Consider the following 23,052-nt stretch of genomic DNA (forward strand, 5'->3'; position numbering starts at 1 on the left):
AGTATCACTTTATTAGAGTACTAAAAAATCTGGTCCGACATCCAAGTAATAATATATCAATTGCGTAATTACAGACGTCTATCTCAAATACTGGCCAATAAAATGGTTACCTTTGCTAATATTGCGGCGGAGATTGCTTCATCTGTGTCTCCCTTGCTTCCTGATTTTAAAAAAATATTTCATTATCATAAACTACAACATAGGATAAAGATAGATTATGGAAGATAAATAATCCCTCCCCTTCTTGTGAGTTGGTTTCTGTCTTTTGCAAATGATATACAAAATTACCCCTTCCATAGATTAAAATTATTGGTTAAAAATTTTGGAAACTGCTATTTCAAGTCTCCAAAGTTATGAAGCAAATGAGAAAACAGGTTTTATAACGTTTGGTTACCAACTGGTATAATGTACAGTGAAATATCCCCTACCCCTGTGAAAGTTATATTTTTCATGGAAGCTTTATATAGTTCTTAGTTCTTAAAAAAGGCAGAGGTAGTTCTCACTTACTTAATAATTAAGTAATTCTTGCAAAGTTATCAAATACAAACTAAATTACTATGAAACAAGGAAATAACAAACTTTAGTTAACTACCTGAAGAGGTGACTGTGACACTGATCCTCTGACCGGCGCTGCGCGCCATCTTCTCTCTCTCCTGGTCGCGGTAATAATCGCGCACTCGCGCCTAAAATTAAAAAGTAAGAACAATCAATAAACATTTTTTATTTGGGTATATGTTTCACATATGTCAATATTTATATTTTTCTAGCATTACATGATATTTGACAGAACAACGGACTGGGATCTACTGCAGTTCACGTTAAAATATTGCTGGTAACGAATATTGCCAAAAATCTATAAATGTTAAAGGCTGCTAGCTGTAAATGTACAGATCATACCCGCACACCATTTTAAGCGGTATAAGAAGGCTTACAAATAATCTGGAATAGCAAAGATCCAATAATGCACAGGGAAAGCTTAACTAAAGAAAAAACGCGTAAAATAGGCCTTTTTCGCGCATTTTTCTGCACTGCGAGATAATTATGCATTATTGATTTATGGCTATTCCAGATTATTTGTAGGCCTTCTTATGCCGCCTAAAACAGTGTGCGGACATTTGGCAGCTAGCAGCCTTTTAAATTCATAAATTTTTGGCAATATTCGCTACCAGCAATATTTTACCGTGAACTGCAGTAGATCCAAAATATGTAAACTGTCTTAAATAGCAGCCTAGAATATCACATTTTCCCCCTTAAAACACTGACGGAATTAACATATATTTTATTTATTAACAAAGGATTAGTTTTACTTAAATTAGTTTACCTGTAAATCTGTGGGCAGGTTCGCCAGTTTCTGGTGAACGAAGGCATTTGGTTTGTTTTGTAACAATTGTAAGGCAACCTAAACACAGGAGGGATATTTTAGCAGAAGCAGGGTTGTCAAATCGGGCGGGCGGTTTTGTGCAGGCGTTTTTGGGCCGCCCTTTATCGGTCCTTTTGTGCAGGTTTTTACACCCCCCGTGTTGGGGGTTAAAAAAAGGGGAGGGTGTGAAAAAAGAGAGGGGGCGGGCCTATTTTTTGGGTGATATTAAATTTTATATAAATCAGTAAGCTTTTGTTTGAATTTAGAGAAGGATTTCGCTAACCGCTGAACCGATATGGTTCTCCTTTCCAGTGGAGCTTTTATATGTTTTAAGATGGTTTTAGGTTATTTTATAACCTTTTTATATGCTTTTTACGACATTTGCCCAAAAGGGTGGCCTGTTATCGAAAAAATGCCCAATATGACAACCCTGAGCAGAAGACAATATATTTTACCCCAATCTTCATACCCTTACATAATATGACTTATATCAAGTTTTTTCGACGATTTTATTGAAAAAAATTGGAAGATTTTTTGCTAATTTTTAAAACTATTGAATCAGTTTTACTTACTTTGAGATCAGATTTGAGCTGAAAGTTTTCTTTATTCAGCTGTTGTATTGTAAGCTTCGCTTCTACAACCTGAAATATAAGATAATTTGGGAATAGTCCCTTTCGTGGAAATGCCCCTTAAGGGGCGATACGTCGTATTTTCAAAATAGCTTTTTATAGGTTATTTTGGGTTAGGTTAGGAGATTGCCCCGCAGGGTTAGAGCCCCCCGCAGAGGCTAGAAATAAGAGAAAGGCTACTGTGAAGATACGAAGAAACGCCTTTTTAGGGGAGTTGCTACGAAAAGGACTATACCCTATAATTTTACAGTAGCTGCGCTGTTATTGGACATGGGTGTTTAACAGATCCCGATAAACACATATTATACTTCCTAAAAAGCTAAAAGTTCATTAATAGCTTCCTTTAATCATGAAATCAGTTAAAATGAACACAAACAATTATCTTATTTTTAAAAATAAAGTGTAAGATATAACTTGATATATTTTGATGAACTTTTGTATTGTTAAGGTTAAAAATAAGATTTTGATATTCCAATTGAACTTTCTAATTCGTGTTTTTTATTTATAGGAAGCAAGAAACACTGATAGTTTTATGTTACAGGAAAACTTATAGAAGGACATAATTGTAGAGTAGCTTCGAATTAAAAATACAGTAAGGGATATACAGTAATAAAGTAAAAAATCTTAGAAGTAGAGAAGCTAGTTTTAAGAATAAAATTAATTATTTAATGATCTTAAAATTACGGACAGTCAGAAATGCCTTAGCTATAGAACAGCGAAGCTACCAAAAAAACTTACTTTTTGTGTTTGTGTGGCTAGGTCTCTTGAAATAAGGTTTTTGTCTGCATTGAATTTTTCACTTACGTTTAATAATTTCTCCTATATCATAGAATCATTTCATAGCGCTCTGTGAACCAGGGATCTAAAGGGATAAACTAATGGACGATTAATTGATGTACACACCCAATGATGATACACAAAAATAGCCCCTATGTAGATGTTGTTGTTGTTGTCGGGAGAAGTTTTATTTATATATTGGCTTAAAGCAGACTGACATGATGAAAAAATAACTACATATTGGAGTCGAGTACCACCATCCTTTCCAGAGAATTCGCCCCTGGTAAAAAAACACCCTAAAAATTATTTTTACTTTTTCTTTCCAAGACTAAAATTGAAAATGACGGTCGCCTAACCCCCCTTTCTTCCATCAAGTGCCACACGAAGCCTCTATAGGGGCATAGACGCTAGTGATAAAAGAAAATGACAAAATGGATGATATTATTTTTCTAAAAATATACGAATGCTGCTAAATGAAGATAAAGTAAAGAAACCATTTACGGTTTTTTTTTGTGATTAAAAGCATTTTCATGTAAAGGTAAGTGTACAAAATATATTATAATTTGATTGTCTGAGTATCTGCATTACATAAGGGTTTATTTCATAAAAAAAAGGTTGTATAAAAGAGACCCTAAAGGATAAGGCAATGTACGATAAATTGGTGTATATTACATCCCCGATGATGTCAATCAAAACTATCCATCTTGTATATTAAAGTTTTTGGTGAAACAGTTCTGACACTTTTAGTTTGAACCAGCTCCCATCGTTATGTTATTTATCTATTATACATATATAGCATTAAAACGGAAGTACAGGCATATCCTTTTTATAGAGTATCGGCGCAAATAAAATTGATTCTATGCCTCCAACGAGATGTTATTTCTCTGTAGTCTCTTATAGGACTCCTGCAGCCTTTCATATTTAGCCTAAAATATATGTTAAATTAAATAGCCTTAGACCATTCTAAGAATTAAACTTGAAAACGAAATAGTTAAAACCAAGTCCAATTGTACCAAGTGAAAATAAAAGGTAAATTTCAAAAAATAATTTTATCTCAAATGATTCTAAATTGTCATTTTTTTGAGAAAAGGCATATAAGTCTGCGGATTTTCATTGTTATCGGTGGGCTGACAAATTAGTACTAATGTCTACCTTATATTCTTCGTTGACATGGTCAGATGCTGAGGAGATAGTTGAGGCAACTGAACCAGGTCCTACAAACAAAGAATTTATTATTAAATATAATTATACAGTAGTTCTAGATTCCTAGTCAGTAAATTGGACTAAAAAGAACAACAATTAGGTCATATTATTTTATTGGTTAGAACATGTACGTACACATTTTGGTTTAAGAGGGCAGTTATTTTTTTAATCAGTCCGTATATAAATTTTCGAGGACAAAGCTAAATTTTTAAAAATAGTATGGTCCAAATACTTGGTCGCTTTTGATTTTAGTTGAATCCAGAGGTGTGTATATTCTGCATGTTTGACCCTGCTAAGGGGGGGGATAAAAATATGTGATTGAAAGAAAAAATGTAAAATCAAGAGAACTGAGAACATTAATTCAATCTCCCCCCCCCCCTTCCGTGGTGAAAAAAACTAAACGAATATGTGGGAGGGGGAATAATATGAAAAAATCGAAACCTAAAAATATTTGCAGTGTGGCCACAACCAAAAAAATACTGATACTGAAGAAAAAAAAGGAAATACTGAAAATACTGAATTCTAAAATTAGAAAAAATACTGAAAATACTGAAGAAAAAAAAGGAAATACAGAAAATACTGAATCCTAAAATAAGAAAAAATACTGAAATACTGAACAAAAAAATACAAATACTGAATAAGTATTTTTTTTATATGATTCCTCATTTCAAAATTTCATATATCATACCTTTATAATTTGGGGGATATTTTAAAGACCTTTTAATTTTGCCTCTTAGATTTTCTTGCACCAATTAAGCAGAAAATGACTGATAAATATTTTAAATGATTACAAAACTTAAATACTTTTTATTTAATTTAAGAGCATGCTAAAAAACTTTACCTTTAATAATCATGCAAAGTACTCACCTTAGATTATTCATTCTATTAATAGACAAAAAAAATATCTGAAAAAAATACTGTATAAAAGCATCTCAAATATCTAAAAAATTTATATTTGAGATGAAATTGAAAAAAAAATGTATATTACCATCATAGACGTCCAAGCTTTTTTTTTGGGGGGGGGAGGGGTAAAATTTTTTTAAGGGGGGAGGGGTAATTCGCTTTTGGGGGGGGGGGGTAAAATTCGCGCGTCGCAATTTTTTTTAATCCCCCAAAATTTACCCCCTGGGGTAAAAAAATTTTTTTAGGGGGGGTAATTTAAATTTTATTAAATATTTAGTATTAAAAATGCGCGCGAAGCGCGCAAAATTTTTTTTGTTAGAGATTTTTATTTTGGGGGGGGGTAAATACCCCCTCCTTAATGGTTGGGGGTAAATTTTAAACGGGGGGGGGAGGGGTAAAATGAAAAAAAATTTGGGGGGGTAATCGCCCCTTTACCCCCCCCCTTGGACGTCTATGATTACCATAAAAAAACCAAAATTAATGTACAAAGTTATAGGGTAATTTAAAGGAAAGTAAAGTGAGGCGCGAAGCGCCGAAAAAAATCTGACATCAACTACTTGAAAAAACATTTATGCAAAATTTTTTGGAATTTAAGAAATAATGAAAATACTGAATCATGAAAATTTCCAAAAACTGAAAAATACTGAATAAAATTTTCAAATACTGAATATTCAGTATTTACTGAAAATACTGAAGCCCCAATTTCCAAATACTGAAGAATACTGAAGATTTTCAGTATACTGAAGAATATGGCCACGCTGTATTTGAAGCAAGGGAAAAATAATAAATCTCGTGCAGAATATACAACCTTAGTTAAATAACAATTGTAACTGAACAAGGTAGTTATGTAAAAGCGTTAATAACCCAAATAAGAATAAGATTGTTTGTTGTTGTAAGTACGCAAAATATCTGCTATTAACATATCCCTGTAACTAACCTGAGGAGGATTGCCTAGGCTCAAAGTCTGCAGTATCAATAAAATCTCTGTGAAGGGCTGTATAGTCGTAACGTTGCATAATTCTAAAAACAAGGATAACAGCATCAACAATTTTAGAGTGTAAGCGTATCAGAATTCAACAATATTTAGAAGTCTGAATAAAACTGGTGTGTATTTATGTGGTATAACTCCTTTATAATTGGACAATCTTACATTTTAAGATTGATTAAAGGGAACTATGCTTTGAACATGAGCATACACAGACATCCCGGCACTTTGTGATTGTATCACACTAACCTATTATTTGGTTCCAGTACAAACGCAGAAGTGACAAACGTCGGAATGTTCAAATATTAAGTTAATTACCTAAGTATTTTATTACATACAGGTTAGGTTAGGATTTGAATTTACAAATAAGCCGCCTACAGTTGTTAGGCATTTAAAAATCCTATAGAATGGTTTCAAGTATGTTAAGTTAAGTGTCCACTCTGAAGTTTGTCACTCCTGTGTTTGTCCTAGGACCTATTATTGTATGCATTAGTTGGGTTTTCGGAACCCAACTTTTGTCCTCCTTATGAAGGGCCACCCTATAAAAAGGAGGGACCAACCCCTAAAAAGGAGCGGCCACCCCAAAATTTATTTTTCAACACTTATAAATGGAGAAATATAAAAAAAAGATATATGACCAAAAGGAGGAGAGGCGTAACTGAAAAGAACTGCATGTAATATTGTAAGTAGCCTACCTTTTTTCCAAAGGAGAAGGCCATGTTACCTAACACTGCCTATTCTCCACTCATTTTCATTTCTAAAGTAAACAAGGACAATTATTTATACAAGAAGCGCAACAAAAATCAAGGCTAGAACACTTTCAAGATTTAGATGATGTAAGCATTGATTCTAATAATCGTATCATAAAAATATCTCTGATAAACTTGACTTATTCATCCAAGAGAACAGAAATTCTAATAATAAACTAGTTAATTCACGCACTTTTGACTTAATCAAAGCATTTGATGGATAAACCATATTTTGTTTGAACTTCCTATTTGGTTTTTTCATTAACGGTTACGCGCCTACCATCATTAGGCTCTGTATTAAATCGCAAGCTTAATTTGGGAAGGGTCAGAAAAAAGCCTAAAACCACCCAAAGACTTTAATTTAAAAACAAAATTGCCTAAACTCATCTCGGGACATTGATTCGCTAAGAACTAAATCAGCTAAATAACCTGAGTAAATTCTAGTTTTCAACATAAGAATTTCATTTGGGAGGGGGCCATTGGTGATAGATTTACGGACCATTTTTTGTTCTAAGAATACCTATTACGTTTAAGGATCAAACGAACAGATTTAGTTAACCCGCGACCGTGGCTCAACCCGTAGCGCATCCGCTCGTCGTCGGGAATGTGATAGGCTCGAATCTCGGTCCGACACCGCGTCATAACTAAAGACGTTAAAAATGGTTCCCGCTGCTACTATGTCAGATGCGCGACGTAAATAGTTAGAGTGGGGGGAATGCCTTGGCCCAAAACAGGAGCAACTCGTTACCATGCACAGTTGGGACTTCTTAGACAAAGGTCGTGCATCTCAGAAAGTTGGTTGTCTGATGGGCGATTGGACGCTTTACACCGCATTCATAAGCGGAGTATGTTTCAAGGTGCGTGGAAAGAGGTCTAGTTACCTAGTACCTGAAGCGAAACCAAGCCCCCTAGAGTCTTAACATCTTAGTTACCCTAGTTCTGCATAAGCTACGCTTCTAATATCTTCCAGTATGGTTTCAAAACCGATTTAATTAATATCCGCTGGATTATGACCGGTTTTCAGCCATACTGAAATATCATGTATGGCATCGTAATGCAGTTTTACGCATTTATTCAAATAAAAGTCATATGGTTTTAACCTTATTATTTTTCATTTTGTTTTTAATGTCTGGGGAAAGCTGTCTATAATACTATGCGAAAAATATCTATTTATTTCTTACCTGATATTAATCATTCTATTTTCAGGCAATTAGCGCCTCTGAAATAAATATAACTTGATCATTATTGGGTGATAAACTTCTGGATCTAGTTCAGTTCATGGTAAAATGTTCCTGATTAATCGATTATCTACAAAACTTATGAACTTAAAGGCTACTAGCGGCCAAACCAATCGGGAGTAGCTATTTTAAATAAAGCACATATATCTTGTATTGTAGCGCATATAAATGCGCAAAAAAAGACTTATCTTCAGCTTGTTTTCTTCAGCCCAGCTTTCCCTGTGGGTGCATCATTGTATCTTAGCTAATAATTTTTTTTGGCCTTTTTATGCAGCTCATAAAAATGTGCGAGAATAACATAGATGTTCAGCCGTTTGGCAGCTAGTATCCTTTGAAGTTCATAGATTTTTAGATATAAACGTTCCCAGGATAAATTTACAGTGAACTGTACTAGATCCAACTTTCTTCATCTAGAACATAAAGAGGCAAATAACAACATTTAATTCATCACAACGGTGTAATTTTTATGATTGCAATAAAATGTACCCACCCAACTGAAAGTGATTTTATATAATACTAGCGGCTACGCCCCTAGAGGCCTCTAGTAGCCATTTAAGAGGGGAGGGAGAGTCGACCAAATCCAGTTAGAAATTTGGATAAAAAAAAATAAAGATATTTTTTTGGAAGGGGGAGGGGATTTCTTGGTGCGATTTATTTTTGGGGGGAGGTGGTTACACAAGGGTGTATATTCTGCACAAGATTCATTTTTTTCTCTTCTGTAAAAATTTTTTCTTAACGCTTTATTTTTTTCATATAATCCCCTCTCCCACATATCATTTTAGTTTTTTTTCACCAAGAAGAGGAGAAAAAAAATTCAGTTAAGTTCTTCTAATTTTTACATTTTTCCCACAACCACATACCTACAGGGTGGGCCAGATAAATCCGGACTTTTTCTTATTTTTAAACAAATGAACATAAAATCGTCAATATTAAAGATTTTATTGAATTTTAAAAACTGGTGAGTAAACTAGGTATATGAATATTAGATTATTTAATAAAATCGCCGCCAGCCTCAAAAACCGCCTTTACCCGCCCCCTAAACCGCCCCCCGACCCTGGTCACTATGTCACTGTCCAAGATGGCGAAGTTCTCCTTGATAGTGGCAATGATGGAGGTCTTTGTGGTATGGGCGCGTCTATTGGTTCATGCTTTAATGGCGCTCCAGGCCCAAAAGTCAATTGGATGAAGATCGGGGCTGCTGCGAGGCCACATTTCCTTAGGGACGTGAGTAACCGCAGGATCCAAATATACACATATTTCAAGCTACCCTTCGACACGGCGGCTCTCATTTTGGCCACAATTAAGCTAGAACAACGTTTTATACGATTTTGGAAATCACATGAAGATTAAGCTAGGGTTATCATCGCAACACATAGTCTAAAACGATTTTTAAGGTTCCAAATGGGCCCATGTAGTCGAGAACCGAGAAACTTTAAAGATTTTTGACATTTTTGACACCTTAAAATCTGCCACGTTTCACTTTGCCTGAGTACAACGGCCAAACCAGATGTGATAGAGGGCTCTAGTCTTTTCTAGTGCCTTCATTAAGTATCTAACAGTATTTACAGAAAGTTTCATAAGCTTATCTCAGCTACAGATGGACTGAGTTCAGATTTAGTGGGCCCAAGTTGAGAATCTAGGGTAAACTAGCGCTCATTTCGAATCTGCCATGATGAACATAAGCGCTACCAGCTCGGAGTACACGTCCTCCATGGTCCAAAAATTTTTATGGGCGAAAAGGTAATTACCTAAGCTTTTTATAGTGTGGTCAAACGTCCTGATTGGTCAGGTAGTTTTAGTGCTATGGCCGTTTGAAAAAAGTCCGGATTTATGTGGCCCACCCTGTACTTCATTTATTTTATTAATATTATTAAAAGTGGTTTGGTGATTTGAAAAAAATCTAGTAACGTAACAGGGGGGCACATAGAAGGTGAATGAAGACACGCCAAGGGCCATTTCTTAAGAAGCTACATAACCTACTCCTATAAAAAAAAACTTAAATCTGCTTAAGACCAATACCAGTCTTCCCTAATATATTGGACCGATCCCTTTAATAGATAAAACTGGACATACTCATATGCAGAGCTATAATTTGGCATATGGGAAAGTATAGACCTTCAATCATTCTAACAAAATTTCATTTTTGCAAATATCACGTTGAAAGAGGACTATCCACGAACAAGAGCAAGTGATTCTAAGCATCTTCCAGCATTGACCAATAGTATTTTTTAGTGAATATACTAGGTTTATATTTAATATTTGCTTTATCGACTAAAAAGTTAGGTTTCATCATGGTTTTATATGAAAAAACTTTGAAATGTAAAGCAATTTTTAAAGCAATGTCATCAAATGCTTTGTTGAGTTCAAAGGACAAAATAAAATAACACTGCAGAAAAACATCAAATGTTGTAAATTGCAAAAGTACAGTAATTAAACTGTTTACAAGTTACCAACCCTGTTTCTAAATATACATTTTTAATCACAATAATTTATTTTGTGTCAAAGCTTTTAAACAACAGTTTGAACTCATCAAAACATTCGATGATATTGCACCAAACAATGCTTAACATTTCAAAGTTTTTTTCATATAAAACCATGGTGAAACCTAACTTTTTAGTCGATAAACAAATATTAAACATAAACCTAGTATATTTACTAAAAAAATACTATGGGTCAATGCTGGAAGATGCTTAGAATCACTTGCTCTTGTTCGTGGATAGTCCTCTTTAAAATGAGCACAATATCGACATGCTGTTATTTTCTACCTCTCCGCTGTAAAGTTCAGATATTTTTTTTGTAGGTTTGACAGAACATCCTCAACGTTACATAGCCTATATCTTAATTTGTTTTTTTGAAAAATAATTGAGCGTCACTTTTAGATTTAAAGTTAATGTTATGATTACATCCCCTTAAAATTTTTCAATTTCTGATTATAATATATTATATTTGGCTAATAGAAGGTAGTAAAGAAAAACTATTTTGCTTACAAGTTACACTATTTAACAACTACTTATTGTATTAAATTGTATTCTAGGAATAGTTATTTCTCGCATCGTATTATAAACGGCTTTCCGCGGATACAGAATGTACAATTAAAAGATTAAAACTAGTTTTTTTAGCCCCGAGGTGCCGAAGAAAGCTGGATATAATTCGATGCTAGACATAGTTTTTTCGTATGGATGGGAACCGGTTCCTATCCACCGGAATCGAATGAATACGAGAATAGTTATTTCTCGTATCGTATTATAAACGGCTTTCCGCGGATATAGAATGTACAATTATAAGATTAAAACTAGTTTTTTTAGCCCCGTGGTGCCGAAGGCACCGGCTAAAAAAACTAGTTTTAATCTTATGATTGTACATTTCTATATTCGTAGAAAACTGGATATAATACGATGCTAGACATATTTTTTTCGTATTCATGAGAACCGGTTCCTATCCACCGGATTCAAATGAATACGAGAAAGTATTTTAAACAATTTAAAATGGTAAGCAAAGTAGTTATTCTTGTGGTGCCATATCTAAATAAATGCATGCAGACTACTCTTAATATCTAAAAACCTCCAACATTCAAATTCTTAAACAAATTATTTGTGCGTGCTTAAAAAACAACTAAAAAAAAACTAAAGAAAAAAACCAAACAAAACTGAAGAAACATTTATATAAATAAAAACAAGAAACAATCACATCTAATAAAAAGATCACAGATGGACAAATAAATTGCCTCGGCCTAATTCATATAAATTATTATATTATCGCCTTTTCCTATTAATTAGAACTATGTGAAAATAATGACTATTGTATCCAAAAAATAGCGTAGTAAAGCCATACGAGCTAAAAACATGTTACATAAAAAAAATTTCTATGTATATTTTGAGCAGGTATTGTAATCAAATATGCTAATTAGCTAGGTTTGTATAAGAATCAGTCATTAGATAAGTTATACAAAATATCAGTGTTGCGGAGTCGGAGCCGCCATATTTTGCTGGAGCCGGAGCAGGAGCCGTAATTTTCGTTAAAAACGGCTCCAGCTTCGGACTATATAAATAAAGAGATTTTTTATAAATTATAATTTGGTAACTCTGTTTTATTATGTGCAAATGCCCCTTTTAAGTTTTAAAGTCCATTTTTATCAAAAATTGAACTTTTAAAACCATCAAAAGTCAAAAATAGACGTGGGGGAAAAAAATATGTCGAGTTTTTCTAAATTTTAGGTCGGAGCCGGAGCCGCCATCATCACACCAAAATCAAACGGCTCCGCAACGCTGCAAAATATCATTCAGTAAGTGATGTACTAACGTTTAAACAGACTATGTGCTAGTTTAAGAGTTTCTTTGCTACCAAAAAATCATAGGAAAAGGCAATAATTTCAATAAATAAGATTCTTAATAACTTCACCAGTAAAAAATTCAAAAATTGCTCATGTCAGCAAAACTCTTTAAAACTCCATTTCACACATCTTAATATCAGTTTGTAAAAATAACAAAGTTTTAAAAATTGCATATAATGAAATAAACCAGTATTTTATTTGGTATTGAAAGAAAATATAACAGAATTTGCTTTTATTACACCTTAAAAAAAGAGGCATTTAAATATCATACTTTTTTTGATAAAAACGAGAGAAAAAAGAGAATTATAAATATTTATGTAAAACTTATTAACATTGTAGGTACTTATGAGAATAAAAACTCATTATTTTGTAGTTCTTCACACATATCTAAATAGAATAGTTCCAATGGAGAGCTCTTTAGGGATCTTAAGGGATAAGACAATAGACGTTAAATTGATATAACTTCCCAATGATAATGAAACATAATACCCCTTCTGTAGATTAAAATTACTGGTTTGGACACTGCAAAGGTTGTTATAAAACTTTGGGTACCAGTAATCACAAAGTCGAAGAAAGTGGCAACTCCAAAAAATCTCATAAAAAAAACATATGTTATTTAAAGTGATATCTTTATGGACAACATCATCAAGATTTCCTCTACATTAAAAAATTGTTCATCTTTATATTGCTGCATTGCTTATGGACATAGTTGTCCTTTTTAAAAAATAAACATTTGCTCTTCATGGAAACTATTCCTTGAATAACGCAGGTTTGCTATAGCCATCTTTTACTTGAGAGAAATGGTAAATTCTTCTCCTAAGTTGACACCAGGTTTCCTAAGGACAAAAAATGTAGTTTATTAGGTTAAACTTTTATTACGTTTTAGTTTGACCTATTTCCAGACCAACCCCCCTCTCCTTTATTTTGTAAAATACATATTATATCCCCTGCATACAGGTTAATTTACCTTCAGGGCACTTCTACCCTTTACTTAACCTAACCGAAAATATGATGTTTGTTTGTGGTTCATAAGCGCGATTAAGACATACAAAAGATTTTATAGGATAATTGGATATATGGAACCAAAAAAGTAAATCTGTTTTGCTTCCATCTTTTCTGCTTTGGTTTACGACTAGATGTAAAGAAGGGGTTCAAGAATCGACGATAAATTAATGTTCTTTTAGCCAACTGATAAGACATTGTGTTTACAGTCCAATATCCCCTCCCTCCCGGTTTTTTTCCTCAGGGGCTAAACTTTCCCTAACTTACCTGATTGTTAGAATGTTTGCTGAGGTATCATACAAAGTATCCACATACACGTCCTCATTCTACAAAAAGTCAAAAATCATATTTTTAAATCTGTTGAGGTTATTATTAGGTCCATTATATCTATCTATAATACAAAGTAGCTTGATGTCTGTCCGTCTGTCTGAAGCTTAAGATCTCGGTAACCACTTAACCGATCGGATTCTACTCTTCAGGGAATATACCTACTGGTCCTGTGGTGGTTTTAGGCTATTTTCTTTGGGGGTGAGACACCCCAAACCCCCCCCAAAAAAAAAATTTTCTTGCGTAGGTGAACTATTTTTCAACAATTTTTTTTACGTAGGAGATATCCTTGGTCCTTTTTTTGTAGAAGATTTCCTTAGTCCTTCTTATTTTTTTTTTTTACGAATTTCACCTTAACTTTTTTTTTATCATCTCTTGGGAAAAAGCCCCTAGAGGCTAGGGGCGAAGCCGCTAGTAAATATATATAATGGATAGATAGAGAATATTAATACCTTTGTATTTTGTAATAACTCTAGCATGGTTATTATTAGGTCCATTTTGAATATAATCTAATATATTAATGGAAAATATGAATACCTTAGTAATAACTCTAGCATGGTTATTATTAGGTCCATTATGAATATATTTTAATATATTATTGGATAATATAAATACCTTGGTAATAACTCTAGCAGGATTATTATTAGGTCTATTATGAATATATTCTAATATATTAATGGAAAATATAAATACCTTGGTAATAACTCTAGCAGGATTATTATTAGGTCCATTATGAATATATTCTAATATATTAATGGATAATATAAATACCTTAGTAATAACTCTAGCAGGATTATTATTAGGTCTATTATGAATATATTTTAATATATTATTGGATAATATAAATACCTTGGTAATAACTCTAGCAGGATTATTATTAGGTCCATTATGAATATAATCTCATATATTAATGGATAATATGAATACCTTAGTAATAACTCTAGCAGGATTATTATTAGGTCCATTGCCCAAGATTATCACTTTCTCCAACCAAACCTTAGTTTCTGTGCCTAAAAAATTGAAGTTATTTGTATCGTAGCTACCTTATATCTAGAAAATATTCAAAGTCCAATAGTTTATAACTATATCTAACGTTGAGTTCGAAAATTCTCTGATTTGAAATGAAAAATAAAACAAGTATGACAACTTCCAAAAGTAGCAAAGCACAAATTAACCTCGGATGGTCAAACGGACTATTTAATTGACAGAGCAGATGTTCAGTTGTTGTATGAAAAAGAATGAAGATGATAAATAAAGAATTACGAAACCTTCATGAAAAAATATTTCTTTATCTTAAGTGGTATAAAGGTTAGACCAACGAAAAAATAAATTATATGCTGGATGCCAATTGTAATAGTGAATCTTTACCTAATAAAAATACATTTCAACCGTCTATCTGATATAGACAATGATAAAATCAGTTTTCTCCCAAAAACTGTTTCAGATAAACAGATATTCAGAGTTGCATAGTAGCTTCGTTACTAAAAAGAGTTATTAAGCTTAACGTGCATTAGGTAAGAAATAAAACTTACCAGCCGGCTGCAGCATTTTAGCGGTCAACACCTCATCCTCAAATTTAAACTCGACATAGATGCTCTTTCCTCCAGTCTTGTAATCAAATGTACGGCCATCGTCAATGTAGAGTGAGCCACGCGCCTTGCCCTCTCTGATTAAAATATTCATACAATAGTGCCCAAACTTTTAGTTATACTTATTTAAAAAATGAAAAGTAACAGAATGTATGTTAACGAAAGATCTCGTTAACCGTTGAATCGATATGGTTCTCGTTTAGAGCAAACTTATTTCGACTCCAGTCTTAGTCTTTAACTATTTTTAGGGAAGTTACCACCACCACCCTCCCATGAGAAATCGGCTCTAGAGTTTTTTTTTGAAAGGATAGAAAACATTGGATGACAAATTAACCATCCACAAAAAATAGGTACTCCATATTTTGGTTGGTGTAATTTTTGGAGTAAAAGTTGTAATTTTCTTAATTGGCTTTGTCTTAGCCCTATATCCTTCGTTATTTAATTAACCTATCAAAAAATACGATGAAACCCCAGGGAGTAAGGGAGGGGACAATGGGCAATTAATTCAATTAAAGAGTTTTCAAAGACAGACCATGAAATCCACACTAATCCATAAAATTTGGAAGAAATTGTAAAGGGTTTGTTCATTAAATTTAGAAAATTATAAACCAAGAAAAAAATCATGCAAAGCGAAATCACATCTTGTTTTTGATGAAATATATTGAGGTTTTATGGTGCTATTTTTATCTTACAAGATTATTGGACCCAGCCAACTGATGGCTGGCTGGGCAAAAATATAAACCAATACGCCAGCCTGCCCCTTTTTATCCAATTTATTTCTCTTGCTCCATGCCCCCACCTCACTTCTCCCTTTTCCTATCGTGTGCTTAAAAAAAGGGAGATGGGAGGAGAGGGAGTGAAATAGAGTGTGAAGGGGGGGCCGTGTATTCTCAACTCTCTGTCTGCTAGATTCAAAACTAAAACAACGAGTAGCGGCATTTTGTGCGCTAGTACCCAAACTTAGTCAGAAACTGCTAAATTCTTGCACATTCCCTTTAAGCCAGTACCCAAAGTCTGAGACTACTAAAAATTGAATATTCGATCCATTGTCCCCTCCCTTACTCCCTAATGAAACCCGCAACTTCGTTTTCTTTACATGATACAAATCCACAAATAAAATTGCTCGCGCATTTGTATGAACATCCCTGTTGACCGCAATGTGGAGGGTGATAGGATCGTCGTGCATGAGTGCAGATGATCTGCGGATGCGGTGCTTGCGCGGCACAATGGTTCCGCCGCGTTGGTACACAACCATCTTGTCATATGGGGCCTAGGAATAAACAAAAAATTACAGTATGTCTTTTTTTTTCTTCAAAAAGGCACGGAAGTGTATATATTGCACAAGATTCATTTTTTCCCCTGCTACAAATTTTTATATTTTTTCCACTCCTAGTTTTTTTTCCAGCAAGGAAGGGGAAAAATATTTTCAGAACTCTTTATTTTATTCAAATCATCCCTCTCCCCCCACATATTCTTTTAGTTTTTTTTTCACCAGGAAGGGGAGAAAAGTAGAGAAAAAAAAAGTTTTTAGTTCTCAAAAGGGAGGGGGCGAAAGTGACACTTTTTTAAACCAAAACTAAAAGTTAAAGGAACTCAACTAAAAAAAAGAGTTACAGGTCTGACATTTTGCATGGCAGTTGCTTTTTAGGGGTACAATATGGAACTGTAAAGAAACGGCGTCGCAACCGCCGAAAACCGCCGAGAAAAGGCAAAAAAAAATTCGGCGGGAAACGGCGGTTTTTGGCGGTTGCGCTGCCGTTTCTTCGCAGTTCTATATTTTACCCCTATAAAGCAACTGCCATGCAAAATCTCAGACCTGTAACTCTTTTTTTTAGTTGAGTTCCTTTGTTTACTTTTAGTTTTGGTTTCAAAAAGTGTCACTTTCGCCTCCCCCCTTTTTACCTTTCCCCCCCACCCCTAACCACATATTTTTTTCCCCACCCCTCCCCGTTAGTAGGGTCAACAATGCAGGATATATGTACACCCCTGCATTTCTTTCTTTTACACTAAAATTGTTGTTAAAGTTTACAAGTGCAATTTACCTGAATACTGATTTCTCCTGAGACATCATACTTCTGGTTTGTAAATACGTCATACCACAGCTCATTACCAGGGAAATATACACTCACTGAAAGTAAAATATTTATTAGCAGTGCAGCTTCTCTTTAACTAGGATATGTCCGTACGTCCTTCCTTCTTGAGATATCATGTTTCTTGTTGGTTTGAAAATACGTCATACCATAGCTCATTACCAGGGAAATATACACTCACTAAAAATAAAATATTTATTAGCAGCGCAGCTTCTCTTTAACTAGGGTAGGTATGTCCGTACGTCCTTCCTTCTTGAGATATCATATTTCTTGTTGGTTTATAAATACGTCATACCATAGCCCATTGCCAGGAAAATATACGCTCACTAAAAGCAAAATATTTATTAGTAGCGCAGCTACTCTAAAGCTAGGGTATGTTAATACATTCTCGTACGTACGTCCTAGCTTCTGGTTTGTATATACATCATACCATAGCTCATTGTATGGGTAATGGACACAATAGCATCCATTACTTATATAACATATTTATAACTTTATGTTAGTAGCTGGCCACTAAAAAAAACAAATTAAACATTAAGACGGATTTCTTCAAACTAATGTACATTTCATAATAAAAAAAATTATAATAACGATCTCACCATGTCAAACGTAACAAACGATCATACGTGCACTGCGGACATATGATTGTTTAATAATAATTGCGATTCTAAAAATCCACGAAACTTACATTCAGTGGCCGACTTCTTGAGGATGGGGGCAACCAAAAGAGCATCACCGATCATATGGATACCCTCCCTGTCAAAGCTTCCCTCGTCCCCAGGGAACTCGTACCACAACGGACGCATAACTGGCACTCCTGAATGTTAAAATTGTTGAATCATTTTAAAACAAGAAATGTCAAACTTTTAAGTGTGACACACAAATTTTTTAGCAGAATCTGCTAATCAGCTTATTAATTCCAATTAAAATTGCCGCAAAATATAATATTTTGTTGATGTAAAGTTGGCGTACAACTTGTTTTTATGTAACTGAAGGGGAGTGGGTAAGAATGGGGGGGGGGGGGGTAAAAGGGAAATTTTCCTTTAGAATTGTTTGTCAGAATCACATTTCCTTTTCCCTGGTATTTAAATACCAAACCTTTATCATGAGGAAGCTTAATTTTTAAATGAAATTAGATGCACTACAACCTGTCTTTTCAGCTTCATAGAATTGAGTATACCAGAAAGGAAGGAATGAGTAGCGGGTCCTAATGGCTGTACGGATTAATGACATTTCTCCTAAACAATAAAAATCTGTTATCACTTATTAAACTTAAAGTCAAATAGCATTTTTGAAAATTTCCTCTAAATCAAGGACACATTTGCGTAAACCTGGTGCATAGACTTTATCTTCGGACTGAGGGGATAGGTTATTAAAGATAAAATCATTTTTATATGGTGAATTTTCCCAAGTTTTAAGATTTTTTGGATAGGACTCCAGGTTCCGGAGCTCCAGGCCTTCAGGTTCCGGAGCTCCAGGCCTCCAGGTGGTCTCTCAGGCCTCTCAGGTGGTGGAAATTAATCAAAATTAAAATGTCATTGTCCAATCCATGAAAAAATGCTCCTTTTTAGACTGATGGAAACAGAAAAGCTAATAAAGGTACCTAAAAGTTTTTTCAAAATATCTTTCCTAATTCCATAAAGTATGTAAACAACTTAAGAAACATAAGCATAACAAAGAAAAGTTATTTATTGCATGGTATTGTAGACAACTTTCCGCAGATATCAAAATGAAATATAAGATTAAAACCAGTTTTGTTAATCCCGAGGGGCGAAGGTCCGGAATAAAAAAAACTGGTATTCAGGACTAAAACAATTGGTATTCATTTAATGATTTTTATTTTAATATTCATGGAAAATTGACTGTAATAAGATGCTATACATAAGATTTCAAAGCCATACTGGAATACTTATTCTTTACGCGTGTGCTATTATCCTATCATTGCAAAATAATCTACCTGGTGAAAATAGCCAAGGTTCTCTCCTCCTCGAGTCCAAATGAGCGTGGCTGCGGAAAAACGGCTGGAAGGCAGCTGCCTGATACCACCTGCAATATATCATAAAACATGACTTCTCTAATATACAGTTTTTTTTATTTTTCTTTTGAGAAAATTGTTTAATACCTATATAAAGGGTTAAATATCTTATGTTTTATCTACATTTTTTACTTTTTTGACAACAAATTCTTGTATGTTATGATTATCTTATTCATCTGATTTTTAGAATACTGATTCCTTTTACCACAAGGTACAATGTTATGTAGCATCTCTTTACGCAAGTCCTTGAAGTGTGATTATGTCCTTAAACAGTATCCTGTACTTAAGTAGTTTTGCAACAAATTTACTTACAATTTTGTTTCATATTAAAATTCTGTTTAAACAGTTCTTACAATCTACAGTTTCAGAGCTTTGTTTTTATAGATGTTGTCATCCTTGTTTTTACAAAAATGATTATTTAAAGAAATTATCTACCAATTGATAAAATCCCGTTAGGAATCCAAAAACTAACTTTTACAAAAATAAACCAAATGACTTACCTAACCATAAGTTCGCCGTCGGGGTTGCCGAAAAATCCGCCAACATCTGCTCCGACAAAGGACATTCCAGCCACAGAAAAGGAGAGACACATTGGCACTGTTGACTAAAAGAAAAAGGTTAGGTATTATGTTGACTAGCTGATGTATTATAAAATTGAAAAAAAACTGTCTTAACACAAATGTGTAGTAACTTTCTAACCAATAATTTGGACGGTCAGTTTCTCCACCGCAGCTGTACAACTGAAACCTTACCTCCAGATGGCCCCAGTCGGCAGCATTATCTCCAGTCCAGATAGCAGCATACCTCTGGGAGCCAGCAAACGCAGATCTTGTCAGGACAAACGGACGCAGCTGATTCTCTGATCTAACCAGATGTCCCTACAAAACAATAAAAGGTTATTACTCTGCTTTAACACTTAAAAAGCCGATCTCTTAGAAATTTTGTATGATTTTTAGAGAAAAAATTAATATAAGTAGGTATATGAAAGAATATCTTAAATCTGTTTAGTAAGGTTTTTTTAGATTAAGATTTTGATAACTAGTGAACTGATTGAAATCCACATTTTTTGGAAGCTTCAACGGCTCCGGGGTGGATTTAAGCCTTTGGATAGTTTTAGGTTTGTTCAAAACTTTACAAAATGTAGGAGCAATACCTGATGCGTAGCGATGGTATACAGAAAACCATACATATTATGAAGCTCTCTATGTTCCAGATCTCCCAGGTGACGTTTGTCCTTGGGCATGGTCACCTCGGGGCCGTTGAACACGGACGGCTCGTTCATGTCGTTCCAGGTGAACACATCCAGAGTGGTCCCCTGAATAATGACACAGTATAGGGATTTTTAGTGATTTTTTGTCGAATTATGTCATGTTTGAAATATTGGTGACTGACAGCCCTACGGACAGATAAAGTGAACTATGGAGTAGCTTCGGAACTAATCTTGAGTTTATTTCTTAAAATGATAAAATGTTTTATCATATATTTTTATTTTGAGGTACCTACCTTGTAATTTTCCAGTTTATATTGTTCAGCAAAATAGTCCCTGGCCTCCTTGTTTAAGAAATCGGGGTAATAACTTGCTCCTGAAATTACCATGGAAATAGTAACAAAAATAAATAAAATTAAACCTATTATTAATAATTATAATCAAATGAAGGATACAAAATTGTGAACATTCAATTACCCTATATTTTTTTAATACTTGTTGCAAAAATGCTTTACAAAAACGTATTTATTTATTTTGTTTTTCAACATAAAAGTTATAATTATCCTCTACCTGGCCAGCACCAGCCTTCATAGTCGCCTCCATCAGGATTCTTTGTGTACAATCCTTTGGCCGTCAGGTCGGTGTGCACATGGTACCCATTGTCCTTCTTAATATGGGGGTCCACGATGGTCACCAGTTTGCGGCCCTTGGAGGACAGGTTCTCAATCATGTTCACGCTGTCTAAATACAACAAATAATAACAACACATGGTATGGTTAAATGTCACTGTAAAGAAATATACCTAACAATAGGCAATAACTGCTGTAATTATATCCTTTTGCAAGTTTCAAGCTATTTTGTGGTAAGTCTCACTTTTAGGTAGGCAAGTTTTGGTAAAAATAAAAAAAAACATCATTGAGAGAGGATTTTGATGGAAATAAAAACATCTTCAAGGTACTTACGACTTTGTTGAAAGACACCATATCCCCACTTCCAAAAAAATTATTGTATGTATTTATTTTTAACGAAAACAAATATTAGTAGTTCATCCATTCCATCCTCATGGGGCGAAGATCATAGCAGCTAAGAGTATAGCCAATAGTTACATAATAAAAAGAAGCACTCAAACTTACCAGGAAACTTTCTTGAATCCCAAGTAAAATATTTCTTTCCATCTGTGTGCTCAATATCCAACCACATGACGTCCATAGGAATATCATGTTCATCAAACTTACTGTTCACCTGAAATTAAAAAGGTTTGAGAGGTTAGCTTTTTTATAAGTTCAGCAACTTCAATTAAAGGACCTATAAATGTTTCCTTTCAATAAATATGTAGAGATCACTTTAAAAACTTTTGTCCAAAAATCAAAGTATTAATTTTCTTGATTTTGAAAGCGTTTGATAAATGGATAAAAATAAAAGGTAAAAATTGCAATACTATTCATATGTAAGGAAGATATATTGAATATTTATATTAACAAGTAAATTAAATAATAAAAATGAAAATTCAGGGAGAGAAGGGGACATAAGGCAGTTTATTACACTAGTCCCTAAAGTTTTAGAAGAACGTTTTCTTATTTGTTGGCTTAAATTTTGACTGGATGGTTCATTGAGTTAAATGTCTAAACGTTTCAACCACTAATTGAAGTCTACAGAAGTGGTAGTTTTGTGTATTGTAATTCGGTAATGGTATGTACAACAATTTATCGGCTTTTGTCTTATCTCTTTAGACCCCCTTTCACCATTAAAGTTTGTACTATAAAGATTACAAACCATGCTTACCATATTAACATCATCCTGATCATTATAATTCCATCTGCACTGGTGGTAGGCAATCGCAAACTCTGGAGGCAGGGGAGTGGTGCCAGTCAGCAGGCCGTACTGCCGGGACACCTCCTTGGGACCAGGACCCAGCAGGATAAACATGTCCAGTATTCCGGACTCAAACATCCAGTGCGTTTCAACCTGTTTCTGTGGCTGAGATCCGGAGACCATGTTAGATAGGGATCCAAAAATACCCGTTTCACCTTTCTTAATATCAATCCATCCCTCGGCAGAGTTTAGCACAAAGACACCTACAGTTGACTGTCTGTTGTGTCCCATCATGAAAGGAATAGAAGCATATAACGCCATAGGATTCCACAATTCAAATTCGAATACATCCAGATTATAAAGTCTGTAGGGGTCAGAATTTGTGGTATCCTTCAAACTAAAGGTATCCGCGTGCTGTGGGATTCCATAGACATGTTCCATCCCAGCAAATGTAAAGTCCATGGCGACGGCAGTGGGTCCGTTGGCCTTGTTGTCTGTATGTCCGCCAAAACTCTCCTGCCAGAGGTCGGGCTCTGAGTCACTTCCCTCCTCTGTTCCCTTCTCTCTCAGATGCTCAAATCTCATCAAGCCCCGAGAGTTCACGGTTACAACAAGATTTTCACCTTTAAAAAAATATTTGAATTATTAAACTGTTATTAGAAATACAAAGTAGAACAATGTCTGTCTGTCCGTCTGTCTGTCTGTCTGTCCCTTAAGATCTCGGTAACCACTGAACCGATCGGATTCTACTCTTCAGGGTATATACCTATTGGTCCTGTGGTGGTTTTAAGCTATTTTCTTGGGGGGTGGGACACC

At 34.4% G+C, this 23,052-nt stretch overlaps 2 protein-coding genes across 12 annotated transcripts in view; both read right to left on the reverse strand.

The window, feature by feature from the left end:
* LOC145334190 (uncharacterized) overlaps nucleotides 1–8,607 on the reverse strand; it is a 29,266-nt gene extending 20,659 nt beyond the window's left edge. The window contains exons 1-10 of the mRNA XM_080179562.1: nucleotides 7,788–8,607; nucleotides 6,553–6,614; nucleotides 5,810–5,892; nucleotides 3,919–3,980; nucleotides 3,630–3,692; nucleotides 2,728–2,808; nucleotides 1,933–2,001; nucleotides 1,322–1,399; nucleotides 593–683; nucleotides 111–160 (exon numbers count right to left, since the gene is read on the reverse strand). Of these exons, the coding sequence (XP_080035688.1) occupies nucleotides 111–160; nucleotides 593–683; nucleotides 1,322–1,399; nucleotides 1,933–2,001; nucleotides 2,728–2,808; nucleotides 3,630–3,692; nucleotides 3,919–3,980; nucleotides 5,810–5,888 (573 nt within the window). The 5' untranslated portion in view covers nucleotides 5,889–5,892; nucleotides 6,553–6,614; nucleotides 7,788–8,607. The remainder of the gene's footprint in view (nucleotides 1–110; nucleotides 161–592; nucleotides 684–1,321; nucleotides 1,400–1,932; nucleotides 2,002–2,727; nucleotides 2,809–3,629; nucleotides 3,693–3,918; nucleotides 3,981–5,809; nucleotides 5,893–6,552; nucleotides 6,615–7,787) is intronic.
* Nucleotides 8,608–11,486: 2,879 nt separating this feature from the next.
* GCS2alpha (glucosidase 2 subunit alpha) overlaps nucleotides 11,487–23,052 on the reverse strand; it is a 220,187-nt gene continuing 208,621 nt past the window's right edge. For 2 of the 11 annotated variants that reach the window (XM_080179558.1, XM_080179560.1), the window contains 17 exons: nucleotides 22,207–22,859; nucleotides 21,558–21,666; nucleotides 20,995–21,165; nucleotides 20,721–20,800; nucleotides 20,371–20,532; nucleotides 19,970–20,095; nucleotides 19,718–19,821; nucleotides 19,140–19,228; nucleotides 18,331–18,420; nucleotides 17,871–17,999; nucleotides 17,135–17,220; nucleotides 16,238–16,362; nucleotides 15,036–15,169; nucleotides 14,431–14,513; nucleotides 13,444–13,502; nucleotides 12,930–13,010; nucleotides 11,487–12,561 (listed from right to left, as the gene is read on the reverse strand). In XM_080179558.1, coding sequence (XP_080035684.1) covers nucleotides 12,962–13,010; nucleotides 13,444–13,502; nucleotides 14,431–14,513; nucleotides 15,036–15,169; nucleotides 16,238–16,362; nucleotides 17,135–17,220; nucleotides 17,871–17,999; nucleotides 18,331–18,420; nucleotides 19,140–19,228; nucleotides 19,718–19,821; nucleotides 19,970–20,095; nucleotides 20,371–20,532; nucleotides 20,721–20,800; nucleotides 20,995–21,165; nucleotides 21,558–21,666; nucleotides 22,207–22,859 — 2,249 coding nt within the window. In that variant the 3' untranslated portion in view covers nucleotides 11,487–12,561; nucleotides 12,930–12,961. The remainder of the gene's footprint in view (nucleotides 12,562–12,929; nucleotides 13,011–13,443; nucleotides 13,503–14,430; nucleotides 14,514–15,035; nucleotides 15,170–16,237; nucleotides 16,363–17,134; nucleotides 17,221–17,870; nucleotides 18,000–18,330; nucleotides 18,421–19,139; nucleotides 19,229–19,717; nucleotides 19,822–19,969; nucleotides 20,096–20,370; nucleotides 20,533–20,720; nucleotides 20,801–20,994; nucleotides 21,166–21,557; nucleotides 21,667–22,206; nucleotides 22,860–23,052) is intronic. The other 9 variants (XR_013884766.1, XR_013884765.1, XR_013884764.1 and 6 more) reach the window with 9 other exon arrangements.

The sequence above is a fragment of the Acartia tonsa genome, chromosome 12 (genome assembly GCF_053477335.1).
Source record: "Acartia tonsa isolate MP-2025a chromosome 12, ASM5347733v1, whole genome shotgun sequence".
Lineage (NCBI taxonomy): Eukaryota > Metazoa > Arthropoda > Copepoda > Calanoida > Acartiidae > Acartia > Acartia tonsa.